Raw genomic sequence first — 13,651 nt, 5'->3', positions numbered from 1 at the left:
AGGGGTTTTCACCTTTTCTGATTCAGTTTTTCTGCATTACAGTTCAGCATTTTCAGCTCAGCATTCACACTTGCAGTTTCTTCAGGAACTGCAAATTTTTCTAGTTGTGTGAATGCCTGAGGCATTCACACGTTTATTTTCCTGTTTCTTTATTATTATTATTATTATTCTGACTTCTTCCGCCGTTTTTTGACACGCTTCTACTCCTTCAAATCTTGTCCGATTTGAACCATTCAGATATCAAATTGTGCAGCTTTTTAAGGACATTCTGGCAATGTTCTAACTTTTTAATATCTTTTCAACTTTTTGAAATATTTCAACTTTTGTGCAACTTTTTGCCCCATGTTAACGGATGGAGATTTTTTCAAACTTTGGAACCTTATAACTTCTTCAAATCTTAACCGATTTTAACCATTCAACTTTTAAACTATTCAACTTTTTATACCCTTTCTTCAACCTTTTTAATTTTTTTCAACTTTGTTCAACTTTTTGAAATATTTCAACTTTTTAAAATTATTTTTAACATTGAAGTCAATGGGAAAACCCTTCAACGGACCTTTGAACTCCTTCAACTTTGACCCCTTACAACTTTGTCATACTTTGACATAGACACTTCATTTTACTTGCAAAATGTAGGCATTTTTGTCCTCTATTTAGGTATGTTATCTCATGTCCACATCTTTTACCATATTCAAACTGTGAGCCTTCAAGTATGGAGAGCATTTCAGCCGTTTTTGGAGTTTACAATGGGTGTGTATTGGAAAAGCTAGAGTGGGAGAAAGGAATTTAGAGTGCGGGAGGCTCTGGATTTAAACCAAAAAAATAATTCTTTTCTCGTCCCCCTGGCCACATTTCTAGCTCAATCTACACAATTACCTCTCTAAACGTAGCCACTTTTCTTGTGACCCGTACAATTGAGTCACTTGGTCTCTATCTCAAACGGTTCTCTCTCCAGCTGCATTTCTGTGAGGAGAGCGCAGGATTTTCTCCCATCTGCTCCAATGCATTTTGGAGAGAGATTTTCTCACTCAAATCCAAAACTTCTCTCATGTTCGCAACATCACGGTGGCTGAATGGATGATTCTACAGACATGATTCCTGCACCATTAAATTCATGAAAGACTTCTGAATCTGATTGTGAACAAATCTTTTTCAATGTCACCTCTGGGTCCTCGAGGAATGACATTTTCTCAACCATGCGCACTCCATAAGAACTGCTGGTTCACTGTCATGGCTGCTGTGCAGCTGGTCTCCATTGCAACAGACACACCTGTTGTGCTGACTGCTGCTTGATGAGTCTGGACTTTTCCTTTAAGACTGGAGCTCTGTTGATCCTCTGTTACTCTGACACTGACTCTGCTGTTTCTTCAACTTTCTTAAAGTTTTTCCAACTTTTTGCAACGTTTTCAAACTTTTTCAACCTTTTTCAACTTTTTGCAGCATTTTTCAACTTTTTCAACGATTTTCAACTTTTTGCAGCGTTTTCAAACTTTTTCAACTTTTTTCAAGTTTTTGCAGCGTTTTTCAACTTTTTCAACGATTTTCAACTTTTTGCAGCGTTTTCAAACTTTTTCAACTTTTTTCAAGTTTTTGCAGCGTTTTTCAACTTTTTCAACTTTTTTCAAGTTTTTGCAGCGTTTTCAACCTTTCTCAACTTTTCTCAACTTTTTACAGTGTTTTCCAACTTTTTCAACGATTTTCAACTTTTTGCAGCGTTTTCAAACTTTTTCAACTTTTTTCAAGTTTTTGCAGCGTTTTTCAACTTTTTCAACGATTTTTAACTTTTTGCAGCGTTTTCAAACTTTTTCAACTTTTTTCAAGTTTTTGCAGCGTTTTCAACCTTTCTCAACTTTTTACAGTGTTTTCCAACTTTTTCAACGATTTTCAACTTTTTGCAGCGTTTTCAAACTTTTTCAACTTTTTTCAAGTTTTTGCAGCGTTTTTCAACTTTTTCAACGATTTTTAACTTTTTGCAGCGTTTTCAAACTTTTTCAACTTTTTTCAAGTTTTTGCAGCGTTTTTCAACTTTTTCAACGATTTTCAACTTTTTGCAGTGTTTTCAAACTTTTTCAACTTTTTTCAAGTTTTTGCAGCGTTTTTGAACTTTTTCAACGATTTTCAGCTTTTTGCAGCGTTTTCAACCTTTCTCAACTTTTCTCAACTTTTTACAGTGTTTTCCAACTGTTTCAACCTTTTTCAACCTTTTTCAACTTTGTAGAGTGTTTTCAACCTTTTTTAAAACTTTTTCAACTTTTTGCAGTACTTTAAAACTTTTTCAACTTTTTGCAGTCTTTTCAACCTTTTTCAACTTTCTGCAGCGTTTTCACCTTTTTCAAGGTTTTTTTTTAACTTTTTGCAGTGTTTTCAACAGTTTTCAACATTTATCAACCTTTTTCAACTCTTTGCAGTGTTTTCAAGCTTTGTCAAAATTTGTCAACTTCCTTTTCAACCTTTCTTCTTGAACTTCTTCTGCATTACAGTTTAGCATTTTCAGCTCAGCATTCACACTTGCAGTTTCTTCAGGAACTGCAAATTTTTCTAGTTATTATTCTGACTTCTTCCGCCGTTTTTCGACACGCTTCTCCTCCTTCAAATCTTGTCCGATTTGAACCATTCAGATATCAAATTGTGCAGCTTTTTAAGGACATTCTGGCAATGTTCTAACTTTTTAATATCTTTTCAACTTTTTGAAATATTTCAACTTTTGTGCAACTTTTTGCCCCATGTTAACGGATGGAGATTTTTTCAAACTTTGGAACCTTATAACTTCTTCAAATCTCAACCGATTTTAACTATTCAACTTTTAAAATATTCAACTTTTTAAACTCTTTCTTCAACCTTTTAAAACTTTTTCAACTTTGTTCAACTTTTTGAAATATTTCAACTTTTTAAAATTATTTTTAACATTGAAGTCAATGGGAAAACCCTTCAACGGACCTTTGAACTCCTTCAACTTTGACCCCTTACAACTTTGTCATACTTTGACGTAGACACTTCATTTTACTTGCAAAATGTAGGCATTTTTGTCCTCTATTCAGGTATGTTATATCATGTCCAGATCTTTTACCAAATTTAAACTGTGAGCCTTCAAGTACGGAGAGCATTTCAGCCGTTTTTGGAGTTTACAATGGGTGTGTATTGGAAAAGCTAGAGTGGGAGAAAGGAATTTAGAGTGCGGGAGGCTCTGAATTTAAACCGAAAAAATAATTCTTTTCTCGTCCCCCTGGCCACATTTCTAGCTCAATCTACACAATTACCTCTCTAAACGTAGCCATTTTTGTTGTGACCCGTACAATTGAGTCATTTTGTCTCTATCTCAAACCGTTCTCTCTTCAGCTGCATTTCTGTGAGGAGAGCGCAGGATTTTCTCCCATCCGCTCCAATGCATTTTGGAGAGAGATTTTCTCACTCAAATCCAAAACTTCGCTCATGTTCGTACCATCGCGGTGGCTGAATGGATGATCCTGCAGACATTATTCCTGCACCATTACATTCATGAAAGACTTCTGAATCTGATTGTGAACAAATCTTTTTCAATGTCACCTCTGGGTCCTCGAGGAATGACATTTTCTCAACCATGCGCACTCCATAAGAACTGCTGGTTCACTGTCATGGCTGCTGTGCAGCTGGTCTCCATTGCAACAGACACACCTGTTGTGCTGCTGCTGCTTGATGAGTCTGGACTTTTCCATTCAGACTGGAGCTCCATTGATCCTCTGTTACTCTGACACTGACTCTGCTGTTTCTTCAACTTTCTTAAAGTTTTTCCAACTTTTTACAACGTTTTCAAACTTTTTCAACCTTTTTCAACTTTTTGCAGCATTTCTCAACTATTTCAACGATTTTCAACTTTCTGCAGCGTTTTCAAACTTTTTCAACTTTTTTCAACTTTTTGCAGCGTTTTCAAACTTTTTCAACTTTTTTCAAGGTTTTGCAGCGTTTTTCAACTTTTTCAACGATTTTCAACTTTTTGCAGCGTTTTCAAACTTTTTCAACTTTTTTCAAGTTTTTGCAGCGTTTTTGAACTTTTTCAACGATTTTCAACTTTTTGTAGTGTTTTCAAACTTTTTCAACAATTTTCAACTTTTTGCAGCGTTTTCAAACTTTTTCAACTTTTTTCAAGTTTTTGCAGCGTTTTTCAACTTTTTCAACGATTTTCAACTTTTTGCAGTGTTTTCAAACTTTTTCAACTTTTTTCAAGTTTTTGCAGCGTTTTTCAACTTTTTCAACGATTTTCAACTTTTTGCAGCGTTTTCAAACTTTTTCAACTTTTTTCAAGTTTTTGCAGCGTTTTTCAACTTTTTCAACGATTTTCAACTTTTTGCAGCGTTTTCAACCTTTCTCAACTTTTCTCAACTTTTTACAGTGTTTTCCAACTTTTTCAAACTATTTCAACTTTTTGAAGTGTTTTCAACCTTTTTCAACCTTTTTCAACTTTTTAGAGTGTTTTCAACCTTTTTTAAAACTTTTTCAACTTTTTGCAGTATTTTAAAACTTTTTCAACCTTTTTCAACTTTTTGCAGTCTTTTCAACATTTTTCAACTTTTTGCAGCGTTTTCACCTTTTTCAAGGTTTTTCAACTTTTTGCAGTGTTTTCAAAGGTTTTCAACCTTTATCAACCTTTTTCAAGTCTTTGCAGTGTTTTCAAGCTTTGTCAAAATTTTTCAACTTCCTTTTCAACCTTTCTTCTTGAACTTCTTCTGCATTACAGTTTAGCATTTTCAGCTCAGCATTCACACTTGCAGTTTCTTCAGGAACTGCAAATTTTTCTAGTTAAAATACTGACTGCTCACTTGGGTTTTAAGCAAATGAATGTTGAACACACCAAAAATGTGATTGAATTTATGGATAGAAAAACAACATTTAATGCAACCTTCAGACAAAAAGAGGACAGTTTAGTTTTATCGTATAGAGAGAAAGCTGCTTCGCCGTCAGGGAAACAGATCAAATAAATGTTTTTTAAAAATCAAATTAAAGCAATTCTCGTGTATCAACACTTGCTTAATGCTAAATTCGCATGCTACACTTGGTTTCGCACAAAGTAAATTTGGTTTTGGCTTTCACATTAAAAGCTATCACAAGGAGGAGCATTTGGGACAAAAAAAGCATCCTCCGAGGCATGCTATATTTGGAGGCTTTATTAGCCTTTACAAATGGTCTGCAGACATGATTTCTCTCACAATTGCTTATTTTACAGTTTTATTAGGTCTCCATTGCATTGCCATCTTTTGAAATCTGCAATGTGATTCTTAATGACTGAAATTATTCGTTTTTACCTTCACTATTTATTCGAGAAAACAAAACAAAAGCGCTACACTGCATTCATACAAACCATAACCACCTTTAATCAAAATCCATTTACTTTTTTTTTTTTTTAAACAAAGAAACACAATGTTAGAGTGTAGAAATATGTAGTAGTTTCTACTATCCACGCTCTAATCATAGCAGGAACATTTCAGGGATTTTCTCCAGCGTCCTCCCACACTCTAGAAATACGCATTGGAGGCTAATTGGTGCCCGAAATTCTTTGTCAGTGTGATATGTGTGTGTTCGTCCTGACCTGCCTTCGCCCATAATTGGCTGGGATTGGCTCCAGCACCTCAAACTAATTTACAATGCAAAGATGTTGGTAACAAAAAGAAACGCTGTGCTGAAATGTTGCTCAATCATTTCCAAGTTCCTGCGAGGAGCAAGTCGGAGCAAAGCCTGACGTCGGGATATAATGGTCATTTGTGTGCCTGTATGCCGATTGGAGAAGGGCAGGAAGACAGGGAGTGGCCTTCAGACATTCCTGCGATGCTTAAGTGTCTACGGTGTCTCTAAAGTGCCTCCTTTCAAGTCCGGCTTTTCAAGGTCATTCGACGTGAGAACGCAAGTCTTGTCACAAGACGAGTGCGGGCCGGCACAAAGAGAAGCATGCGTTCAGACAGCTAAACAGCTCCTTCAAAGTCCACGTCCTGCAAATTGCACTGGCGTTTCAGTACGAGCGAGCACTGAGGTGACAGGGTATTATCATACATGATCATTCCGCCCTCCAGAGTTCCATCAAGTTGACACTCGCGACACTACTGCAGCGACTTGCCAGCTGCCATTAATCAAAACGCTAAAACCGCTCTCAGGCAAAACCTATATAAAGCCGTCCACCAACATTACACTTGGCATCCGACACACCTGCTTGTTTCTTTTTTTAGAGCACGCAGTGGAGGGGTGCTGCAGGGGGCTCCGCTTGCAACCACCTCTACTAAAACCATGAGCAACGCAGGACTCGCTGGTACATTCAGGCTTTCACAGTCATTCAATTAATTTGCAATTCCATATGGTGAACATACGATGTTTAGGAAGCTATCGCATGACATCACTTCACCATTCATCCAGCCCTCACTGATGCTGGACCGATGGGCACTCCGAGAGTAGATGAGTCACTAACAGAGTGATGAGGATCATCTTGCAAAGATATATTGTCAATGCACAACACAGAGGATCTATAGGCTGATCAAGTAGCTCGAGGCTCACACACACATTCACTGGTTTCTCTTTGCTTACATTACAAATCAAATACACTGGAACAGAAACTGTACACTTGGCAGGAACTTAAATATATTCCAAAAACAGACACCAGAGTCCTGCTGGCACCAACATCGTGGATTATTTACAGGTCTCATCTCACTATCAACACCGTGAAGAAAGCAGCTCGGCATGTGTTATCGCTGGTAAATCTTTCAGGTTTGCTAACGTGTCCTGGAAAGCTGAGATGCAGTTTGGACAAACCAGAGAATCCACGCTATCAAACACATCGTGTGTAGGAATGAAGAAAACACTAAACTTTCAATACTCCAAAAAACATGCTTTCAGTGTAATCTGAAGCAGCTGGAAAAAAAATCCACTATGAACAAAAAACAGGCAATACATAAATAAATAAACAAAGTCGACAGACTTCTCAAATCGCCAGTCGAAAACCTTTTTCTATTGTTCTATTGAACAATGGAAAAAGTTGCTTTAATATTCCCATTAGCATTCCATGAGACGCTATTAAATAATCATAAACATGTGATAAGAGCTGTTTTTAGAACTGCGTAATTAATGGAAACAAGAAACTAAGCCTTTTGACTGCATTTTGCATCTTAAACACACAACATTATGAGACACCCACTTTTTTCAGCCGACACAGACTTGACCATCTTGACATGAGACATTAAGAAGCTTTCCAGCCTTCAAGCTGCTTTTCATAAACATAACGAGTCTTAGGAGGACTTTCTACATTCAGATGCTGTTGTGTTAAGCCTTGTACACACACACACACACACACACACACACACTCCAAGATCCTCTGCAGTAAATAGCTGACCTAAATCTCAGCTTCTGAATGAGCTTTATGCGAGAGGCTGGCAGTGGTGCTGGAAGGAGATTCATATTCCCCCCAGGCGGCACCTATTCCTTAAATTTGTGATCAAGCAGCTCGCTGGAAGCCGTCAGGACATTACTTGCTCCACGGAGTGAGGAGTAATCCCTCCAGGATAGGTTTTAGATGCCCTTTGATGCGGCTGAATTTAACCCGACGGCGCGGCAAACAACTTTCTTTGTGCGCGTTCCCTCATGTAATGTAACCAAATTTGCTATAGAGGTCGATATCACATTCACATGCAGCTGGTAACACATTAGCAACACAAGAGTTTATGTAAGCCTGGCGGTACGGGTGCAGCACCCTTACACACGTCAGATGATCCAACAGCTACAACAAGCGACTGTATTTTAGCTTTAGACGTCACCAAAATAGAGCATTTTCCCAGAATTTAGATAGAGTGACTAGTAAAATATTAATTTCCTCAACAAATTATCACAGTAATCCCTTTTCCGGACAATAATGCTTCTACTGTGTAGCATTCGGGCGTGAAAAATGCTTGTAGAACGCCAAAAGAACACATGATAATGAGCATAAAAAAGAAGAATGATGTGCAGGAGGGGGGCTGCACGACATGTCAGAAAATGGGGTCATATGGTTTTCTGGTAAAAGAGAATAAATGATTCCATGTTGAATAATCTGTGGTCTGTAGCGGCAGCTCCAGCTGTGAGGCTGCCTTCAGCTCATCTGGCCAGCAGGACGCTATCCAGATGCTGCTTTATAGCCGAGCCAGCTCTTGCCGTTGCGGCACAGATAGATAAATAAACAAACAAACAAACAAACAGGCGTGTACGTATGCATGTGCCCACACTGACAAACATGCTTATATATGTAACATCCACAGTTGTGCTGAGCACCTTATCTCCCTGCCTTCACCTTTTCGTGCTACACATCTATGGCAAAAAAAAAAAAAAGGCTGGAAAAAAAAAACATTTTAACCAACAGCTGATGGGCTGAGTGAGCACAGTAAATCAAAACCAAGAATTTATGAGCTAACCAAGTGTTAGTGGAGGGTTACAGTGATACAGAATACTGCAATAAAACAATACCGCCACGTAAATAATGGTTTTATTATATTTTATATTAGACTTAATGCTTTTTTTAAATCTGCTAATTCATCAAATCCAGATATGCTACGCTTGTGTATTGATCCTATATCATGATTTTGTATGGAAACGTCAACGCAACATGGAAACACTATTTTCTCCACGAGCCTACTCTATTAATATCAACACAGTACCACATCTTGAAGATGTCATTCGACACTGTGAGCCCCAAATCATTCAGCTGTTGTCCTCACCTCGCATGTGTTGTAGTCCTCAGAATCCAGCAGCAGGCAGAGTTTGGGCAGAAGCTCCGGCCAGTTCTGCAGCTCTCCCTTGGAGGCAATTGTGGTAATGAGGATACCTGTGATGGGAGGAATTCACTGTTAGTTACACTGCTGTGACAAACCTAATGAGACTGCACAAATGTGGATTATTCAGTAATTAAAACAAATGAGCGGACATACACGGGAATATATGCAGACTTCCAACACTGCAATGCAGTGTGGGGAACAGCTTCAGAGAATTATACCTTAAATTTCACTTTGAGCGACATCAATTTAATGCAAAAAATGCGTAATTGCTTTGAATGAGTGCATGTGCATTTTTTATTATATTCAAAGTTGAGTTATTTCAGTAGGCAGTGATCAGAAGATCAAATGAAATTCACTTTGAAGATAAAGTGCATGCTGAAGAATGGATTTAAATGATCATAAACTAGCTTGAATCAAACTAAGAAATGTATTGCAGTCAATGCAAAGAAATCTAATAAAAGCATTTTGTGCTGCGCTCAAAGCGTTTTTGAAAGAAAGGCCATTTTAAAGACTGCACAGCTTTTGATTTGTGCCCATTAAAAACAATGAGAACGAATTCAATCCATCAATAAAAGAGATCATCCATCCCAAAACAAAATTCAATCAATGTGTAATCAACTAAAATACTATAACAAATAAGCTATTAAAGCACTTGCAGCTTTTAATCTTCCATTCATACATTATTTTATATACATCCTCTTCTGTGAGAATATGTTTAAGAACGTCAACAAGCAGTTCACGAATAAGGTGAAGGATAAAAGTCTGTTCAGCCGCTCCCTTTTTACAGGGGTCACAAGAGCAGGTCATCACAACTTGGATCGTAAACTTGGCTGGTTTCTACACCAGATGCAAAACTGGGAAACACTCCAGGTCAAGACCTAACCATAAAAACTCAGGAACATACAAAAGTAGTTTGACAACAAAGCAGCAACAACACTAAATGTAATCTAGAATAAAACAAAGTCTTCATAATGCGAGACATAAAAGTTTAATTCCTTATAAAAATGTAATATGAAAGTATGTTAAAAAGCATTTGAAAATCACAGTAAGTCAGTTAGGAGAGCATAACTTACCCACGGTGGCCCGGATGAGGGGGGAAGAGTCTCCGATGTTCTGGAGGCACTCGCTCTTGATGAAATCCGACACGCCATTAGGGAAGTTCTGATAGTGCGCTTTCACATTATTCTTCAGTATCAGTCCGCTCAGGGAGCGAGTGGGTTCATCTTGGGGGAGCAAAAGAAATAACTCATCAGCAGTGAGTCAAAAGCACAGGTACAATCAGGATAAAGGTTACCCCGCTACGAAGGCAAGGTGGATGACTCACACTCTTATTGCCATCACATTCCTTTTCACTCAACACGGCACAGCGCACAAAAACATTAACAAAATCTTCTGCTTGGTGATGAAATACAGATTAATACACATTAGATGCAAATTGTGGAGAACCTTTTACCATAAAAAAAAAGATAATTATGCACAAACCATGCTTTATTTATGATTCAACCACTAACATCTGGACTTATTCTATCTTCCAAATGTTTTCTGCTTGCTGCATCCCTGACATGGCAAAATCTAAATCTCTTCCCACAATTTAACATTTGGGTCATCTACTGTGCAGAGTCAAGCCAAAAGTTCAGCGAGGTCAGGAATTAGGTTTAAAATTAGAGTGACCCATATTCTGAGCGCCGCATCATCTGCGGCCACGGTGCCACCGGTTCAGCCGAGTCACGGCCAGACAGACCTGTCACTGAGCCGTTACATAAAAGCCACAGGCTCGATTCTGCCCGGTTGCTGTCAGACGATCGAGGAAACACAACGCAGCGGCACGGGCTGGCAACTCACCTTCCGATTTTAACTTTGTCAAGACGAATATTAAATAGTTGTTGAAGTCTGGATACTGGTTCAGCTGCTCGAGTCTCTGGGAGAAATGGTTGAGGAAGACAAGGAGCCAACTGCACATACAGCAAGTTCAAAGGCTGTGACTGCATCAGAACAGCGATCTGTAACGTTGCAATAATGTCAAGCAGGTTGTGGCATCTGAAGAAGGGTGGACAGACCTGTGTTTATCTAATGTAATAGCATAATTATGTGTGTGTGTGTGTGTGTGTGTAACTGTGTGTGCATGTGGAGAATGGCCGGATGTTTGTAAGGGGCCATAAATATGTCATTTGGCATGAGTGAATATATACATTTACAGCCAGATGGCGTCTTCGAGGCCACAACAGCAGCTTGCCTGCAAGTTAATGATGCAGTCCATACATAAGTGTTACATAAGCAAATCATTGAGGATCAGCATGTAAACAGACCATAACGGGCCAGCATGAAGCAGATAATTACTCCTTTAATAGAAAATCACGCAGGAAATGCGTGATAAATAATAACAGAGAATCTGCCCCTGTGGCACGACTTTTCAAATAAGATGCACGGGTGCAAAGCAGCAACAATACTGTAAGCATGACATGCTTTTCTAGTAGCTGTTCGCTTCATGGTGGCTTTCCAGTGCATCTGACTGGAGACCACGCATCTTTAGCATACTCTCTTCCTACATGATATATTTGCAATGTGCTGCTCTTGTTTTAAAAATCAGATGCATTTCCCGATTGGGCTTTTTCAAGAAGGAAACTGAAACAATCAAAGGAAATGATGATCACTTTAAAATGCTAATCTATACCAGCATAATGCATTCACCTCAGGGAAAACAAGTGCCTTGTTTTCACAAATGAATCAGTTAGTAATCCCTTTAATTCAGAGAACCACAGATGATCATTCTGAGATAATCGTCTGATTAACACAGGAAATACAAAGCCATTTTTCCATTAATCTCTTTTACCCTCAAAATTGAATTAAGGCTGTGTTGGTGTTTTTCCTTCTGCAATACCTACTCTGTCCGCAATTAGCAAAATCAGAAATTTTGTGGTTAGCTTCACGCTTTTGACAAATGTCCTGAGCGTGTGGGCAATTCTGCAGATGAACATCCAGAATCTGATGTGATCCAGTAAAACAGCTTTGCGAGAAACTCGGCTCTTCTCAAGGTCATGATGCTCACTTTTGCTTAAGCTCACCAGATTTTGGTTTAAATTTATTTTCAAGGCTGGCAACAGTGTGGAGCTGGACTGGATTGAACTCACTCACTTCCTTTGAACAATTTGTCTTGATCATGGTTGTTAACAGGGTGGCCAAACATTAAGAACGCCTCTCAATATAATGTAATCCCTTTCCAGAGTGTCACAGAAAAAATGAGTACACAGTGACCTTACCTCACTCATGGTAGAAGATAGAAATAGGTTTGTTTTGAGACCTCTGATTTATATTTCTTAACCTTTGAACTGTTATAACATGTGAATAACAGGATATCTTATCAATTAAACATTTTGAATGATATCAATAAAGAAATAATATTGTTCAGCTTTGAAAAAAAGCAAGAGAGTCTTGTGCAGGGTAACATTAAAATATTAATAACGTGACCAGTAAGTTGGTCATTGGAGGGAATCAATAACAGAGTTATTAAACAGTTACTGCAGGAGCACATTTTTACGCAATTATTTATTTGCTGCATAAACATACGAATTGTGAAAGGCGGGTTTTGATATAAATTGATGTTTTAGATTATACACGAATCTGCACAGTCTGGAAGTAGTAGACTTCCTGCAAAAACTGTATTTTTTTTTCCAAATATATTTTTTTTCCTGCAGCTCAATGCAGATAAGAGGGGGATCAATTCTGCATCGTAACCTCAGCTGACGCCTCTACCTGTGGCGCTGTAACACGGTCAGATCGTCCGGCACGACCTGCTTTCTGTCCCGCATGTCGGTGTTTGGACAACAAAAAGCCCCGGCAGGCAGCAGCACCGACCGACCCGCTCATAACGGTAACCACCCCGGTTAGCGTTAGCCGCCGCTAGCCTGTTGAGTCTGCCCGCTGTCATTACGCGCTAACACACGGTCACAGACGGCTCGTTACCCACGCCGGGCTCTGGGCGGAAAAAAGGATACTTGCTGGACGGATCTCTGCGTGGACGTATCCGGAGACTGGGACTCTTTCAGCAGCTGTAATATTTGTTGAAGTCCCTGCTCGTCTGGCTTCCACTCACACTCCATCTTGCTACTGCTGTTGCTGCGGATAAAGAAATAACACACAAGCTCTGTCACTCGTACAAACGACCAGTGAGGGCTTCCTGCCGGAGGGGCGGACAGTACAACCCGGGGAGGACGTTTACCTGCTCGGGCCGGGCCGACGTGCTCCTGTGTGGGTGACTTTGTGCGGAAATGTGAGCGTCTGTCTGGGTTTTCAGACATGGGCCTGTTACCGGAGGGACGTCCGTTTTCTCTACAAGCTGGAAAAGCTCCGGGACAGTCGGGCTCGCGACGCATTTAACTGGCTGCTCCGGTCAGCTGACACGCGACCGAGGGGCCCTAAAGCCTGACGGGTTGCCAGCACACACTGTTTAATAATAACAATAATATAAAGATACTTCATTTTCTCCGCACAGAAAATAATAGCATCAACAGAATATATATATTTTAATCAATTAAATTTAAAAAAAATCGTAAAATACTTTCACATAGACACGCAATTTCTACAAGCAAAAACATTATGAATATAGTGTTGTGTGTCCAAAATATTCGACTTTTAAATGTATAAACACCAATACATTTAAATACGCTGATAAATATCCTCTGAGTGGATTGCTTCTTCAATGGGGAATGTTCTGTGACTACAACCAACGCCTTAAAGATATCATCTTCTAATTAATGTCACAACAACAGTTGAAACAAAAAATAAAAAAGCTAAGAAACAAACTGAAGAAAAAGGCAAAACTGTTACCCTGTTTTTTTTTGTTTTTTTTTTAAAAAGACTTTTCTTGTTGCAATGCCTCTGTGCTGTCTTGTTGGTGT

At 38.9% G+C, this 13,651-nt stretch overlaps 1 protein-coding gene across 3 annotated transcripts in view; it reads right to left on the bottom strand.

The window, feature by feature from the left end:
- The window catches only part of tnpo1 (transportin 1), a 42,619-nt gene extending 29,503 nt beyond the window's left edge, over positions 1 to 13,116 (bottom strand). For 2 of the 3 annotated variants that reach the window (XR_003930661.1, XM_030085434.1), the window contains exons 1-5: positions 12,973 to 13,116; positions 12,749 to 12,869; positions 10,599 to 10,674; positions 9,830 to 9,979; positions 8,700 to 8,806 (exon numbers count right to left, since the gene is read on the bottom strand). Coding sequence is in view for 2 of the 3 variants with exons in the window: in XM_030085434.1 (XP_029941294.1) it covers positions 8,700 to 8,806; positions 9,830 to 9,979; positions 10,599 to 10,674; positions 12,749 to 12,853 (438 nt within the window). In the remaining variant the exon portion in view is untranslated. The remainder of the gene's footprint in view (positions 1 to 8,699; positions 8,807 to 9,829; positions 9,980 to 10,598; positions 10,675 to 12,748; positions 12,870 to 12,972) is intronic. The other variant, XM_030085435.1, reaches the window with a different exon arrangement.
- Positions 13,117 to 13,651: the final 535 nt, after the last annotated feature.

Source organism: Salarias fasciatus (assembly GCF_902148845.1).
Source record: "Salarias fasciatus chromosome 7 unlocalized genomic scaffold, fSalaFa1.1 super_scaffold_4, whole genome shotgun sequence".
In the NCBI taxonomy this organism is placed as follows: Eukaryota; Metazoa; Chordata; class Actinopteri; order Blenniiformes; family Blenniidae; genus Salarias; species Salarias fasciatus.
Note: the sequence above shows the minus strand (reverse complement) of the source record. Positions and strands in the feature narration are given on the sequence as shown.